Below are 15,829 nucleotides of genomic sequence, written 5' to 3'. Positions count from 1 at the left end.
TTCAGTCCCCACTAAGGCTTTAGGAATTCCTCCCAAATACAGGCTGCATCCTCACCCCCTTTTCTGTAGTGAAACAACCTATAAATATCAACAAAGAAGGTATTTACTGTATAATTAACAATTCCCTCTCCCCATTTAAAAGAGATGTAGAGAAGAAGGTCCAGCACCGGGTGCACATGAACTACAAGAGGCAGCTTGTTTGCTTTGGCAAGGAGGTGGCTGAGGGCAGATCTAATCACAGCTTACAGCTACTTATGGGCTGTTATCAGGACGACAGAACCAAACTCTTCTTGGCAGTGGCAGGCAACACAACAGGGGGTGATGGCCGAAGAAGTCGTTTGGGAGGATAATCTCCTTCACTGGACAGTGGGGCAGCACTGCTGTAGGTCACTCAGAGAGGTGGGGGAGACTCCAGCCCTGGAAGTTTTCAACTCCCCACCAGACAAAGCCATGGCTGGTGTGACCTGCTGTCCCTGGGTCCCGCTCCGAGGGGGCGTTTGGGCTAAAGACCTCCAGAGGTCGCTTCCAGCCAACATTTCTATGGCTCCGTAACCTCCACGTCAAAAACTTGGCATTAAAGGGTGACATTGCAGCAGCTCCCTCCCCTGCACTTCTGCGGAGCCCCTTCCCGGGAGCGGGGCAGAGCACCCGCGCCCAGCACCATCGCCCCATCCCGGCACCACTGCTGCCCCCCAGCCGCCACACACGGCTCCCACAGCCCCCGGGGCTCCTGCCCGCCCCCCCAACGGCTTCCGCAGCCCCCGGGGGTCCTGCCGCCGGGCCCTCCCCGCCCCGCCCGCCGCTACAGCGCATCACATCCAGGCAGCGGCAACCCAGACCCCCGCACAGGTTTCCTGCGCATCGCCTCATCGCTATTTGCAGCGCGGATTCTCCCCTCTTCGGTGAGTAAATATGGGGCTGCGCCCAGCGGCAGCCACCGCACACGCCCGGCGGGAGGATGCGCGCCGGGGCCGGGGGCGGCAGGAAGGCGTTTTCGCCGCGACGGGAAGAGGCGGGCAGGGCACGGAGCCGCCCAGCACGGCAGCCTCCGGCGCCGGGGCTCAGCAACCCCACGGTGGCCGCAGCTCCCGCCGCGGCTCCGCCGCTTCCCGGACGGAGCGCAGCCCGGCGGGTGCGGGGGGCGGTGGCACCGTGCGCCCGCCCCGTCCCGCCCCGTCCCGCCCCGGCGTTGGCAGGCGGCCGTGCCCGCGGCAGACGCGCAGCCCCGCCGCGACATGGCCGGCCGCCGCCTCCTGGGGCTCCTCCTCGCCTTCGCCGCGCTGCTGGGCGCAGGTAGGGCGGCCCGGCCGCCGGCACCGCGGGGCGGCAGCGGGAGGGGGCGGCCCGGGGGGGGGGGGTTCCGCGGGGCGCGGCGGGGGGCGCGGCGCGGTTTGCGCATGATCGAGGCCCTGGCCCCGGCCCCGGCACGGCGGAAACCCCTTCCCCGTCCGCCCGGGGTCAGCCGGCAGGATGCACCCCCGAGGGGAAATCCCGCAGAGGTTGCAGCACACACACACACACACCCCCCCCCCGCTGTGGGGGCTCCCCGGGTTGGATGCATCCCCCGGTAGCATGCAGCCTTCCCCGGGGCGGGGGGGGGGAGCTCGCGGGGCCGGGGAGATGCACCCCCGAGGAGGGTCCCTAGCAGGGGCTCCCAGGAGCATGCACCGCCCGGGGGATCGCCCATGGGGGGGCTGCACCCCCCCGGGGCCCCACCCTGCGCAGAGCACCCCGACGCTGCAGCGGCTGGCGGTACGCCAGCCTGTGCACCAGGGCACGGCACGGCCAAAGCCATTCCCTAGTCACCCTCTCGTCCCCCCGGGCCCCCCACGCCTGGGCTCTTACCGTCCCCCGATAGCGCCTGTCCCTTCTCCCCCCCGCTTGGCGGCTGGGGATGCTCCGGCACAGGTATCTGACAGATATGATGCCTCTAAACCCGTCATTAGATGACAATACTGGTGATTAAAGCATCTCGGGATGCAGCGTATGCCTCTGTGAGAAAGTGTCACATCGATGTTTAAACAAAATGTGTGATGCTGCAGGTATAAAGCTTTGTAGCAGCCTGTGTCTCAGATAATCCAAAACAGAGGGAGTCACAGAGTCATCCTGAAAGGAGTTTAGGTTTGTCTCTCTGCTTACTGAGCTATTGGATTAGCGGATTCTCTGCGTGACCCAAATTTCTGGGGCTGCTGGTTGTATTCTCACTCTTTTTTAGTCCCACTGCTATTTCTGCAGATCAGAATAGTCTAACCCAGAAATCAGTCCCAGCTGGACAGTAACTAGGAAGATAGGGGAAAAAAACATGCTTTTTTTTTTTTTTGGGGGGGGGGGGAATTAAAATCAATGCAAAGCTTACCACAGCTCTTTGTTTGTTTCCTTTAAAAAAAAAAATACTCTTAAGAAGCTGTTTGTTTGTTTGAATAGAAAAAAAATCCTCTTAAAGGTTGTACAGAGAAAATAGCAATTATGTGAAAGGCCTTAGGAAAGTTTTTCTAAAAAAATCTGCTATTAGCTAGGAGGCACCCATCAAACACAGATTGGTTAGAGGATATTAGCAACAAAACAAAGAGTGAACTGGGCCGCGAGCAGCTTTCGCTGTTGGAAGGTTTACCGTGAATCAGCCTTGAATTAGTCTCCGTTTGCATTAGGTACTTACCTGCTCGTGCACCTGGAAGGGTAACAGCATGGTACAGAGTTGCTTGTGCTCACCAGTTTAGCAGCTACATTTTTAATTGGTGGATACCAGTTTGACAGGCTGAGCTAAGAGACTGTGCATAAAGTCCTGATTTTAGATTAAAATAAAAAAAAAATCTGACTAGTCAGCAGTAAAGCTATTTGCATTCTCTGTTGTTTGCAACCTGGGCAAAGAAAAATGCTGTTCTGTTTCATTTTGGAGCGCTGGGCTGCAGGGTCCAGCTCTTAAATATCCTTGGCTGTGTTTGTATCAAAATGAATTTCACTGAAACGTTCATAAATCATTCCTGCCAGCGCAAGGCTTCACAGGTAATTGAACAACATTAAGTTCAGCTCCTGTCTGAGCTGCTTTAAATTGCCTCTCCGTGGAAATAACTATATAAAGGTAAGCGGGCTCTGCACTTGCAACCTCTTCTGCGCAGAGCCCTGCCGACACTGGACGCGTAGGGACAAGGTACTGGTGCGCGGCTTCAACCTTTCCACGTGGCCTCCAGTTCCTCCCCCAGTGCTTCGGTATTTCAGTAGTGGCTCTCCCGACCCACGGGTGGGTGCCTGCTCCTCCCTCTGTCTCTCTCCCAAACGTTTTGGAGCAGCTTTGCGGCACCCTGATGGAGGCTCAGAGAGCCCTTCCCCACCTGAGCACTGAACTGGTCTTTCGGGTACCAAGGTGTCCTCGCTGCCTTCATCCCATGCCCACAGGAAACTATCAGGTGTGGGTTTCCAAGGCAGGGCTTTCTACCCCAGCTCCTCAGTACAGCAGCAACAGAAATCAAATGTCTTCATTGCCTCTATTTGCTGGCTTTTTTTTGGCTTCTTGTTCTGAAACAGTCTTTCCAGCGCTGCCGACGGTGGGTCACAGACAGCCCAGTCTCTTGCAAGCTCGGAGGTTTACAAATTACCAAGAACCAAGGATAGCAAACTAGACAACAAAATCAGTACTTAGCGCGATTCCTGCAGGTGAGGTCCGGATCCACCACTGACACAAGAATAATGTGCATCTTGGCTGTGGCTGTCCAGTAAAGCAGGAACAAACCCCCACTTTTTAATTGAAAAAATATGGTAGGTTTTGAGTTTCTCTTTGGTCAAATTCCGCTGCGTTTCCCTTCATACGCGACTGTGCACTTCAGCACCTGGTGGGCTATTGGACGCAGCCGTGCCGCGTCCGTCCGTGCATCCGAGCTGCCATGCTCCCTCCACCCTCACCACCCGTCTGGCCGTGGGTGCAATGCTGGAAATAGGAATTGCTCGCAGGGCACCAAGCTGTTTTCCAGTGCTGCTAAACTCCGGCATATTCCCACAGTGCAGTGGGGGGCAGAAGCATTACAGTATTTTGAGGCAGTGGAGGAAACCAAACGGCTTGCAAAGCCTTTTCGCTGCAGCTGGAGCAGCAGCCAGAGACGAGCATTCCCTATGCTAGTGCGTTGCATGATGTTTTAAATGCACAGATCTGTGGCTTTTCCAGAAAGTAGTTATGTTTGAGTCATCCAGGGTTAGCCACATGTTTGTGCAAAATGATAAGGAAAACAGTCAAACAAGGAACTTTCCACAGTCATTTTTTTCCCCGCTCCTGTCCTCACTCTCGTGGTAAGCCAGTACAGAAATGCACTGATGAGTTTTCATGGAAAGATGGCAAATTTGACGTGTGAGGTCAGTGTTCTTGCAGGGAGTGCAAGGTTACCTCTTACCGGCCAGGCAGAAGGGGCACGTCCAGATTTTATGCTTTATGTTGTGTAAGAAAAGCTTGAAGAAAAACTTCATGATTACAAACCCGCAATAAGAATAGTTGGGCACGTCCTCCAAAGTTGCAATATCAGCAGTGACGGGCAACTCTTCATGTTGTCATCACGTGTCCTAATAGACAGCGTCTCACAGATCACCTCTCCTCTCAAGTGTGACTACAATATCCCACCAGCAATTACAATAATTACTTAAATGTGAAAGTAATATTAGACAGTATAATTAGCTATTTATAACTGTTGCACAGATGGCTGCAGTCACTGCAGGCGGCTCCTCCGCACAGTCTCCGCACAACAGTGCCCAACCGAGAGCGTGGAGAAAGCAGAAAGGAGCCAGCTCTTTCCCAGATGTTTTTCCAGGTGTCCGGGCTCCACTTTGCGGCGGGCAGCGGTGGACCCAGCTGGCAGAAAAGGGGGTGCTGGTGCCAGGTGACCCGCCAGCTCTGTGCCCATCGCTTGCCAGGGTCGCTCACCACGGTTGTGCCGGGAGAGTTGCAGGGAGGAATTGTCTGGAGTAGAAGCGAAAGCCTTGGCTTGGCACTGCTGTCGAAACTGAAGTAGAGAGCAGTGTTGTGTAAAGCGTTTACCTGTGCTAAAAATCTTCGTTATAATACATTATTATGTTATTAAATTTATAATTACTAGGTATCAGCAGCAAGTCAAACTAATACATTTAAAGAATAATTTTTACTTTGATAGTGTCTTTAGCACATATGACAAAGCGGGAGAAGCTAAATTAGTTTTCTTACAAATTATCTCTGATCTTTGAACAAATACGCATTAATTAAATGTGCCATGCCCAGATATTTATGTACAGAGCTTTGGAAATAATTAATTTCCATACTTCTGCTTGTATTTCAGAACTTTTTCTTCTACCAGCCTAGTGAGATCTATGCTTGGAAATGGCCATTTAACTCTTAGGTTTTTTTCCCCTCTACAATAATGTAATTTTTTCGTTACATCTGTTGCAACCGTTTCAGCCCTTAAAGCACATAAAACAGAAGAGTCTATTGATCTCCAGTGCTGACTAGAATAAACTTTTAGGACTGCTCAGTTTAAAAACAAATTTGTTTCTCCTTGGAAAAATGTCTCCTGGAGGTTTAAGGCATTGACTTTACAATTAACTAAAGGAAAAGCTGGGGTTTTATTAGACAGTGCTTCTGAAGCCACTCTAATAACAAAACATATGTTTAATAAACTACATAACACTGACGGCAAAGAGAAAACCTTTGCAATAATTCCTTTGTAATCTGATTGACTGATATAATTCACAACTGGGGGAAGATGAACGTGGCGTATCAAAACGCAGAACATGAAAGGCCTTTTTTTGAAAAGGAAACTTCAAAGTTGGGGATCCGGATGCTGGAGTCACTAGCTGTGATTTGGGATGCGAGCACAAGAACGTGTTTGCCGAGTGAATGATGCTTTTGAGAAGAAAACAGAGTGCCCCAGTACAAGCCCGTTAGCCGTCGCAAAGTGAGAGGCGAACGCTTTCTGCACACTTGCAGGGATTTCAGTGGAGCCGCGCAGGGTCAGGTTTGGTTTTGATCTTCTGAAGCTCAGCCTGCTGGTGTGACGTGGATAAAGTTAATGCTAATACATATTTACAAAACTGTCTTCTTGTCGCTCCAAAATCCTTTTTCATTGCTTTCCAACCTTGTCTAGGAAACACAGAAAATTATTGCGGTAGGAATACCAGGGCCACAGGCAGAAAGCTGATGCTGAGTGCAAGCTCCTCTCCCCTAAGATACCCAACCACAAGCAGCATCTTCAGGGAAGGAGTGGGCCGGGTCTCCTGTAGGGATTCAGCGCTGGCATGGCATATATGTGTAGGAAAGCCAAAGAAAGCAAAAGCAGAGGCATTGACGAGATCTTGGAGGCGGCGGCTCAGGCAGGGAGAAGGGAACTGTGAACAGCATCGTTCTGCTGTTGGGGGGCTCTGCAGGCGAGGGGCGGTGCAGCTGGCGCGGGGTTGTCTCCAGCAAACAAGGTGTTGGGAAAAGAGAATTGCTCAGCATTTTGCTTAACCTTTGAAATGTTCTCTTCGTCCATATACAAAGAAATCTGGATAGAAAGACCTTGTCAAAGTTGGAAGAATCTTACTGAAATCCCGCTTCAGAAGGGCACGCTCCTGGTTGGGTGTTTAGGGGTAACTGCAGCACGGGCTCCAGGAGGGTAGGAGGCTAAATAAGCAGAAGAGGTTTCCAGCCCCAGTTGTGGGTGACAAAGGAGGTGCTTGTGCTGCAGAAGGGACATTAGATATGTGATAGGATTTTGAACAGCACATTAATCTGTGCCTATAAAGCATTGTCTGCTGACAAACGTGTGCTTTTAGGGGTAGGAGCTTAGGGAAAAGTCTCTGTCTTTATATCAGATCTCAATATGACCTATATGGGATGAAAGCAAGCAGCTTGGTGGAGCACGCGTCTCCGTGATGACCAGCCACCTCCATTCAGGTGTCCCCGCTACCGCAGGACTTGGGTCATCTTTCCAGACAATACGGTCTGAGTGAAGCTAATGCCAGACCCAGTCTACCTCATTTGGAGCAAAAACCTCCCCGGGTCCCATCCTGCCATCCAGTACATAGCATTTCTCTCAGAGATTTGCATAATTTTCACTACAGAGCCCGAGTATACCCCAGGGTACGCTCTCGTGCCGTGAGGAGGTAGAAAGACCAAGAATCAGTGAAACTTCCCCCTTGCCCAGCACATTTTCCCACCCTGGAAGTTCTTTTGGCCAGAGAAATCCGCACGCAACCTGACCCTAACACAACGCTGGGCTGAAGAGGTTGCAGCCCCCCAAAACCAAACCATCCAAGGCGATGCTTCCAGCTGGTGCACGCCTGCCCGGAGCGTCCCCCTCGCCCCCAGGCAAAGCCCTGCTTTCTGACCCAGAAACAGGCTGGTTTCTAACCCAGGTGCTTCAGCTGGGGCGGGTGTTCAGCCTGGCCCTGCTCACTGGGCATCAGCTACTGCTGCTGGTGACAGACTGTCTCACACACTGTCAGAGACACTGAGCGGATGCCATGCAGTTTGTGTGTAATTATTTGCCAGGAAACCAGAATTCGTTATTTCCAAAAATCCATAGGGCAGCACTAAGCTTTGTGCCCATGTGTGTTTTTAAAAATGCACACAGATCCCAATACATGTCTTCGGCCTCATGCAGAAAATAGAGCATTTTTCAGTGAGCTTATAGCATATGTTTGAAAAAAAGGTATATTCCTGCTTTCTCTTTTGTAATGATGGTCTTAACTGAGTGAATGATTTAGATACTTTTGCAGAGGAAATCTGAGTGCCATAACACTTAAATTAAAATAACAGTTTACAAACTGTTGGTTTTGTAAACGTTGGTGCTATTTTTCCACAAGTAGGGTCAGAGAGAGCAAGAGACCTGTTGGTGGATTTCTCTTTGAACTCAGTGAGCTCCTATTTTTATGTTTAAATTATTTCATGCCACATCAATAGCAAACGGTGCTCTGGTTATAAGGTAGCTGTTCCCCTAGTGATGGGAGGCAAAACTGTGCACGTCCTTCATCTAGAGAAATGTTTTATCTCAGGATTAAACAGCTGTCTTTCATGACTTAAAAAATGACATTTTAAATTACATTCATAAAATAACTTTTTAAAAACCCCATGAAATTCTGTAACAAAAACCTGCAGAATTTATCCTGATAAGTTGTCATTGACTTAGCAGAAACACTTTTTTCCCCTGGCAGAAGTATTTCAGCAGACCTTTCCCACCTGCATAACAGGACTGTGCTTTTGCCTCCTAGTAGCACATTTGGGAGGTGACGGGAACACAGCGGGTGCTCACCAGCCGGACGCGGGAGGCAGGCTCTGGGCAAAGCTGGCATTACCTCCCCAGTTGCAGACGCAGCCTGTGCTGGGCACGGGAAGCAGCAGGGAGCGGATGCACACCCTGAACTCCGCTTCCCAGGGGACTTCTCCAAACTCCTCTATGAAAGCAAGGAGCCAAACCCACCTTATTGAAAATGAGCTGGTGCAAAAGGCTGAGGGATGTGGCACGGCGTCCCACTGCAGGCTCGACCAGCAGCTTCCCTTGCCATGGGTGAGCCAAGAGGGGTGGTCTTACAGCTGCCGGGCTGGGTGGGGGTGGCCTGGCCCAGCTGGCCATGGCCAGTGGTTAAAAATCACTGCCCTCTCCTGCACCACCTGCTCAAAATCACCTCCAGCAGATCTCTGCTGCTGCTTCCTACTTGGGGGGGGGGGAGGTGCAGCCCCCCACCCTGTTGTTTCTCCATGCTGGAAGACCCTTCCCGCGGCAGGACGGTGCTGTCCCTTGGCAGCACCGCCTGGGTCTGCGATGCTCCGGGGAGCAGCGGAGGCGCCTTGCCCAAAGCAGGGGGGAGCGGGAGCACGGCCGGGCGAGCGCTGCACATCCCAGCGCACCTGATGCGAGGAGGGTGCAGACAGCGAGCAGCAGAGGCTGGATTCTAAACAACTCCCCATCCCGATCCAGATACCCAATATTTGCACGGTGAGGTGCTGTGGAAAGGCAAGCAGGCAGTTGCAGGCGCTGTGCCGCTGCAGCAGCCAGGCAGGAGCCCTGCATTGCAGTCTGCGCTGACGGGGCAGACAAATGCCTTCAGCCAGAGGAAAGAGCTGTAACCCCCCACGCTCTCCCAGGGCCTCGCTCCATCTGTCAGCATCACCCAAGTCTTCGTTTCCACTACCGCTCCGCTTCCGATTTTAAATAGCACAGTACGACAGGAGCAGCACATCCCAAGTGATGAACCAGCATTTTTACCGTGTAATTCCCTATTTACCTACTTTTAACTACAGCATCTTCTCTTGATCTTTATCTGATGAGAGCAATCTCTTTCCATCGGGAATCAGGTGATAAGCATTTAATCTCCTGCTTTGGTTTTCTTTGGGCTCCTGCATCGCTGGCTTTGTCATCAGTTGTTCCGTGCTGGGTTATGAACAAAATGCTTTCATGCCACAATTTGTTGTCTGGTTGATAAACTGGCGTCTTTGGCCCTAGGCAAATTTGTAGTCATTAGTTAACATGTAAGCAGAAATCAAGTGGCTAATATGAACATATACCTCATAATGTTTCTGAGTGGACAGCATGCAGGAAAACATTAAAGCACCCCGATTTTCAGCCCTGCACCCACAGTCGTAGGAGGGAAAGGAACTTGCTGTGTTTTCTGACCCTCATTAGAGATCACGAACCGAGTGAGTTGGGGTTTGTCTTTCCCACCCTGCGCCTGGTGAGGCTGGGCTGGGCAAAGGCCAGGGGCAGCACACCTGGACACAGGTGGTGCCAAGGCTGCCCCCAAAGCGGTTTCAGCTCAGATCCTGCCTCCTGTTCCCGGCCTGCTTTTCCGTGGCAGGGCTGGCTCACGGGGTCACAGCACCCCACATCTCCTCTTCCCTTGCTGCAGGAGCAGTAATCCAGTTCTCCAGCGGACCCCTGCACACTGCATCTGGAGGGGGACAAACTCAAGTCCTGGATGACACTGTTGGTTCTTCCATGACCTGAGAAAGTCACCTTAAACCATTCTCTAACCTGTACAGTAGGGTCAGTGCTAAGTTCTCCTCTGCCACTTGCAAAGTGGTTGGGGTCAGGGAATAAAAAAATGATGCCATCCACATCCTTTCCCCCTTTAAGTATAATAAATTGTTCTTCCTTAAAAAAAAACCAAACCAAACAAACAGCAAAAGAGTGAAAAGAAGAAACAACTCCCTTTCCCATCAGATGCACCTTTGAATTACTGAGGGTTACCTGGTGCATTTTCCCAGACTCCCAAGGAGGGTCAGAGATTTGCTTTCTAGGCTCAGCGGCAGAGCTCCTGGGAGAGCTGGGACAGGCTGAGCTCCCCCGGCCCTTGTTAGCCCTTGGCCACAATGTCCCTATACCCAACCCAGGCACAGAAAGCTGGGCATCATCCCATTCTCATCACAGGTACAGCTGGGCTCAGGCAATCCCCAGAAAGGGAGGAACCTTAAATACTTGTGCTGAACACTTTCCAGCCTTCTGCTCCCGATGCAATTGGTCTGGGACTAATTGAAAGCAGGTTTTGGCAATGCTGCAGCAGAGACCTCTTTGATACAAACCTCAAAGAACGATTATCTTATTAAAGTTGCTTAGAAAACGTCACCCGCTCTACATGCAGAGATGTCAGAGAGCCTTGGAAACCTTGAAAGCTCTGAGTGCCGATACTGAAGAAAACCATTTTGATTGGCATCTTGTATTGCTATGGGCTGCCTGCTTTCCGACCATGCTGGGGTGGAAGAAGACCTGGTGAAATGTTTGTTTCACGTGGGGTCAGAAAGACGATGATGCCATGGAGCCAGAGATGGGGCAGACCCAGTCAGCGTCTGCAGGTCCAAGGCATCCCAATGTGAAGCCTTTCCTAGCTCCGGTAGCGCTGCCCTTGACGGGGCTTTGCTTTTCACTCTGAGCTGTTGAGGGTTGCTGCCGGCACCCGGAGGTGTTCGTCTGTCCGTGGTGGGGGGTACTGCTCTGGCCAGTGCCTTTTGGGAGCCTGGGGTGCATGAGCGGGTCAGGGAGCTGCTGGTCTCCCGCAGAGCTGAGGGCTCCAGCCCAGCCTGAGAGTTTGCAGCCTTCCGAGGGCCAGACACTTTCATTCAGCAGATCAAACCCTCGGTGGTCCCTGCACCGAGCTTGACACTGGGGGTGATGTAGTTTATGGTGCTGTGCTGCCATACTCCTCCTTGGGGTTGTCCCCAAAGAGTGGGGTGGGTATCGCGTTGAAGGAGACACAAGGGCCCTTCGCTGTGCCGCAAGCACCGGGGCTGCAGCCGGTGCCCTGCCAGCCTGCAGGGACAGGACAGTCCCCCGGGCACTGGGGTTCCTCCATGGCCTCGCTGCTGTTACAGCAACCTCTGTCACATTGCGTGGCAGTGGCCGATGCGATGCGATGCATGGCACGGGCCCCTCGCTTCCCCCCTCCAACCTTGCATGCAGCCCTGGGCTGGGCACCCTCCCACCTCCCAAAACAGATGTTGTGTGGCTGCCCATGGGCACTCGGTACGTCACCCCCAGGATTAGGCCGTCTCTAGCAGAGCCGTGGCCTCTCAGGGCCAGCTGGCGCTTGCAGCCCCCTCCCACTCGCAGCTTTAACACAGCCACATGCCGACACTGGCAGAGCAGTGAAACGCATGGAAACACTTTGTTTCCCTCCGACAGCAAATTTGCTCGTTTGCGTCTCAGTCCCCAAGCGTGTGGAGAAAGACCCCTTTGCCACACTCCTGCAGCCTCCGAGCTGGCAGCCCCGCGCTGGTTTGAAAAGCAAAATCAACTGGCAGCAACTGAGCCACTCCGCTAATAGCCTTTCTCATCTCATTTTTTTAATAAAACATGCAAATACAGTAATCACCACCGGTTTGAGTCAGTGAGACTGAGAGCAGGTGAAAGAGAAACGTTGGGGAGAAGGAGAAAGTTGGGACGAGAGTTTAGCATGAAGAAACGCCTCTGGATTTGCGGGTGTTTTCTGCCCCTTCAGGAGCCAGCTGGGTGGTCATGGAGGCTGGTAGGTTTGGTGATGAAGGCTGGGTGGGTTTGGGGGTGGAGGCTGGTGGGTTTGGCGGTGGAGTCTGGTGGATTTGATGGTGGAGGCTGGGTGGTAGTGGAGGCTGGTGGGTTTGGTGGTGGGAGCTGCCACTGCTCCAAGGACAGCGCTGGGGGAAGAGCAGCCTGGTGGCAAAGCTCATCCTCCTGCAGACAGGTCTGGAGCAGGCCCTCTTCTCGTATGCCAAAATTCAGGAGGAAGAGGCCAGCAGCTTTTGAGGTTTCCTTGCAGCCTCTGTGCAGGCGCACCTGGTAAATACTGCAGGCTCTCTGTGAGCTGGTTACCAGATGAGGCTGTTGGGAAAGAGGACACGAGGGCGCTTCCCTCCGGGGTTTTAAATCTTGCTGTGGAGGAGTGAGAAAGGCTGCACGAGATGGCAGCCGATGAGAAACTCCTCCCTGATGTGTTTTTTGTCTGGTCTCTGCAGAGTGACCTGCCGCCAGCTCCTGGTGCGGCTGTGGAGGCTGAGCTGCCGGTTGCTGCCCGGGGCTGTGGGATACCGTGGGGTGTGCAGGGCAGCGCTGCTTCTTCGGGTGTTTTGGGAGCAACCTGGAGGTCTGTCCTTCCGCCCGAGGTGGGGAGAAGATGCGTTCGGACCTTTGGGCAGCCCTCGGCATGGCGCAGAGCAGATGGGCACCACCATCCCTCGAGCGTTCAGCGCCTGGTGGGGCAGTTCCCAGCAAGGGCTTGCCTTCTTCTGCTCACTAGGACGGTGGCCTTTCTGGCCCGGCCCCACATCGTAGTGCTAACAGTGCCTGCTGAGAAGGAGCCTGGAGCCCACCAGATGCAGGCTGGTTTTGCTGGTCAAGTTTTCCTCGCCACCTCATCGCTCTTGCTGGGTGCCAAGTACATCGGGTGCTGCCACCGAATAATTTAAATTATTCCTAGTAAGCCTTGAAATCAAATTGCAACAGACATCTGCTTCTCGTCTGGCTGCCCCGGCGCACAGAAATGCAGAATTATCCTGTGGCTTAAAAGCCCAAACGAGGTGCGATGCCCTGAGCTGCAGACAGCAGTGCTTGTGCAGGGGCCGCGCTGCCTGTCCTGCCCCATCCGGCATGCCTGGCCCAGTCCAGCTCACCCCGCCGCTCGGGCGGCCCAAGGAGAGGGCAAAACTGGGGGTGTTGTGGAGCTGAGGTTCGCGGCGGGGAGCCAGCAGGGGTGACGGAGCCTGCGTGGGTCATGGCGGCAGTGTGCTGGCTTTAGCGGGGCTTTTAGGCATTTCTGTTAATAGGTTTCAAACATAACCACCATTAGTCCCTCGACAAAGAGAAAGTCTTCATTATGCAAATTCTCATCTTAAAGCTTTATTCATGTGCTTCCTGGCAGGCTTTCCTTTAATCTCAAGAGCAAGATTGCTTGGAATTACCATATACCCTTGTTAATTGCATTAAAAAAAAAAAAATTCAGCAGAGATTGTTTTTGCCATAATCAAGAGTGATTTTGATTAGTACTTCTGGAAATCAAAATGTTTTGCTGGGAATGGAGAACGAGGATGGCAGTGCTACCTTGTCCCCTGCGAGGAGCAGGGGCCATCCCAGCTGGGGAGCTGTGTCCCACCGCTCTCAGCTGGCCGTGCCCCGGACTGGGGCGACGTACCCCTGGCATCAGCCCGTCGGTCCTGCTGCTGCGACGTGTGCAGGGGGCTGAGTTTCTCCGGTACTTCGCTTCCCGGCAGAGCCCTGTCTCCCCTCATCCCGACGGGCTGCCAACAGGGATGTTTGTGTAGGGGCATGTCCCTGGGCAGTCTGTCTTCCCTCACAGCGGCCGAGGAGCTGGCGGAAGTTCGGAGTCTGCTTTTCAAGGCAGAACTAACTTCAGGAGGAGGTCTGTGTTCAGGAGGCAGCCTGGGCACGTCTCTGGAGACAAGTGCAGCTGCAATGAAGCTGTCCTTACCAGCCTGGCCCACCAGCGCTGCTCTGTAACATCCCAGCTCTGAGGAGCTCTGCTCTCCGTACACGCACAGAACTGTGCTTTGGTCTTAGTAGTCAGCAAGAACTCAAGATTTGCAAGCAACTTGGCACTTGCAAGTAAATTTCCCACGTGTTTGGCAGGTGGCTGGGGCCAGCGCCCAGGCAGTGGTGGTGGAGAGCATTGGCGAGCCTGAAGCTCTGGTCTGTGCTGACCAGGATCACTGCTCTGGCTGGTGGCAGCGTGCCATTGCCTGCTCCAGGAGAGGTCCCTGGGGACCCTCGCTGCTGCCAGAGGCACCCCAGCTGCTGCAGAGGTTGCAGCAGCCATTTGCTCCCTGCAGACCTTTGGGCCCGTATCTTTGCTGAGACAGCAGGAAACACCGCTGCGAGGATCCAGTCCAGCACCAGCAGCACAATACGGCCCTGCACCCAAAAACCCTCCATCCCCAGCACCCTGCCCCAGAGGTGCCAGCGCAGCTGTGAGTGCCCTGCACAGGGAACCACCTGCATGTGCCGACACCGTAACTCAGCCAAAAAGGCTCGAGATTGGTTGCTGGGGAGACCCTGGTGCTTTCGGTTACCTTGGCACGTGCTTTCCTCCTGCTCTCCCACCTGCTGCCCGCCGCATCGCTCCTAAGGTAGATGCATACAAGTCAGGCAGTTTGAATTACTTTCCGCTGCCCTTGTACCTGCTTTGCATTCTCCCGTAATCTCCCGGGCTGTCAATCTCGTACCGTCGCGGGCTCTCAATTCCCAGGGAAGCTAAACACAGATATATTGCACAAAGAGATCCGTGGGCTGGCGCTAAAAATGGAATACACCTTAACTCCGAGTGCTGCAGACGGCCTAGCAAATACTGGGTGTGAATTATGATACTGTAATTCAAGCTTTGTCAAACAGTGGGGCTTAATTAGAATATATATATAATTGTAAAAACTAAAAAGCTGACGAGTACAATTGTGCGTTTGAGCTGCCTGCTACAGAAAATAATGAGGAGAGAATACATTAAGGCACGAAACCCTTCTACCTTCAAAGAGCAGCTAGCTCTGATTAAAAATACTCCTGGCAAGGCGAGGGTCCTCAGCGAGAGGCAGGGAACCTGCAGCACTGGCTTGGCCATAACTCTCACTTCTGTTTTACAGCCTCCATCCAGCGCAGCTGCAGCCTTGGGGTCCCCCCACCTCCCCGTTCTGGTGTTGAGGGACCACAAGATGTCCCAGCTCGGTTTCTTTTTATTGTCATATTAAAGAAAAATATGGAAAACGTGTCTTGTTTGCCTGTTTTCCCCCCCTGCCATAGACCTGCAGTCCCACGGATTCTCCAGCGCCATGCAGCGCCGGTACACAACCGCTCCTCGGCCGGCTGGCGCACAGGGCTGGCTTTGCCTCCCAGCTGCCCCTGGGGATGTGCATTTGCTCCCAGCAGCCAGGGACAAGAGTCCTGCCAAGGACCCAGTGCAAGGGTGGGGAAAAAAAACCCAAAACTAGTCTGGTCATCAACCCTGGCGAAGATCCCGTACTGCTCCCTGACACCGAGCAACCAGCAGAGGATGATTTTGTGTATCAGTGGTTTTACAGTCCTGTAACAGGTTGCAGGCAGCGTGGGTACATCCTACAGGGGAAGTGAAACGTCAGGGTGTGCAGGACCTCGACTGCTGAGCATGCATTACAGACAAAGACCTCAGCAGCGTGCTGCTTGTGAGCTATGGTACATAGGAACGTGCCCCAGCTTCTCCCAGAGAGTATAAACCCTTAATGTAAAGATACTCTGTGCTGTGCTTGGGTTCCCATCAGAGAATGGGCTTTGGGAGCCCGGGAGACCCACTGCTCCACCGACAGCGAAGCGGGACCAGGGCCCCAGGAGCAAAGGGATTTGCATGAGACAGTGCAGGGAGCAGCATCACTGCCTCCCGAAAAACTGTGTTTGCA

The 15,829-nt window shown here is 53.2% G+C and overlaps 1 protein-coding gene across 1 annotated transcript in view; it reads left to right on the top strand.

Annotated features, from left to right (window-relative positions):
- The first annotated feature begins 1,205 nt into the window (after window positions 1–1,205).
- Window positions 1,206–15,829, top strand: part of CD99L2 (CD99 molecule like 2) — a 34,206-nt gene continuing 19,582 nt past the window's right edge. Inside the window, exon 1 of the mRNA XM_076347240.1 lies at window positions 1,206–1,293. Within this exon, the coding sequence (XP_076203355.1) occupies window positions 1,236–1,293 (58 nt within the window). The 5' untranslated portion in view covers window positions 1,206–1,235. The remainder of the gene's footprint in view (window positions 1,294–15,829) is intronic.

Source organism: Aptenodytes patagonicus, chromosome 9 (genome assembly GCF_965638725.1).
Source record: "Aptenodytes patagonicus chromosome 9, bAptPat1.pri.cur, whole genome shotgun sequence".
NCBI classification, from domain to species: domain Eukaryota; kingdom Metazoa; phylum Chordata; class Aves; order Sphenisciformes; family Spheniscidae; genus Aptenodytes; species Aptenodytes patagonicus.
Note: the sequence above shows the minus strand (reverse complement) of the source record. Positions and strands in the feature narration are given on the sequence as shown.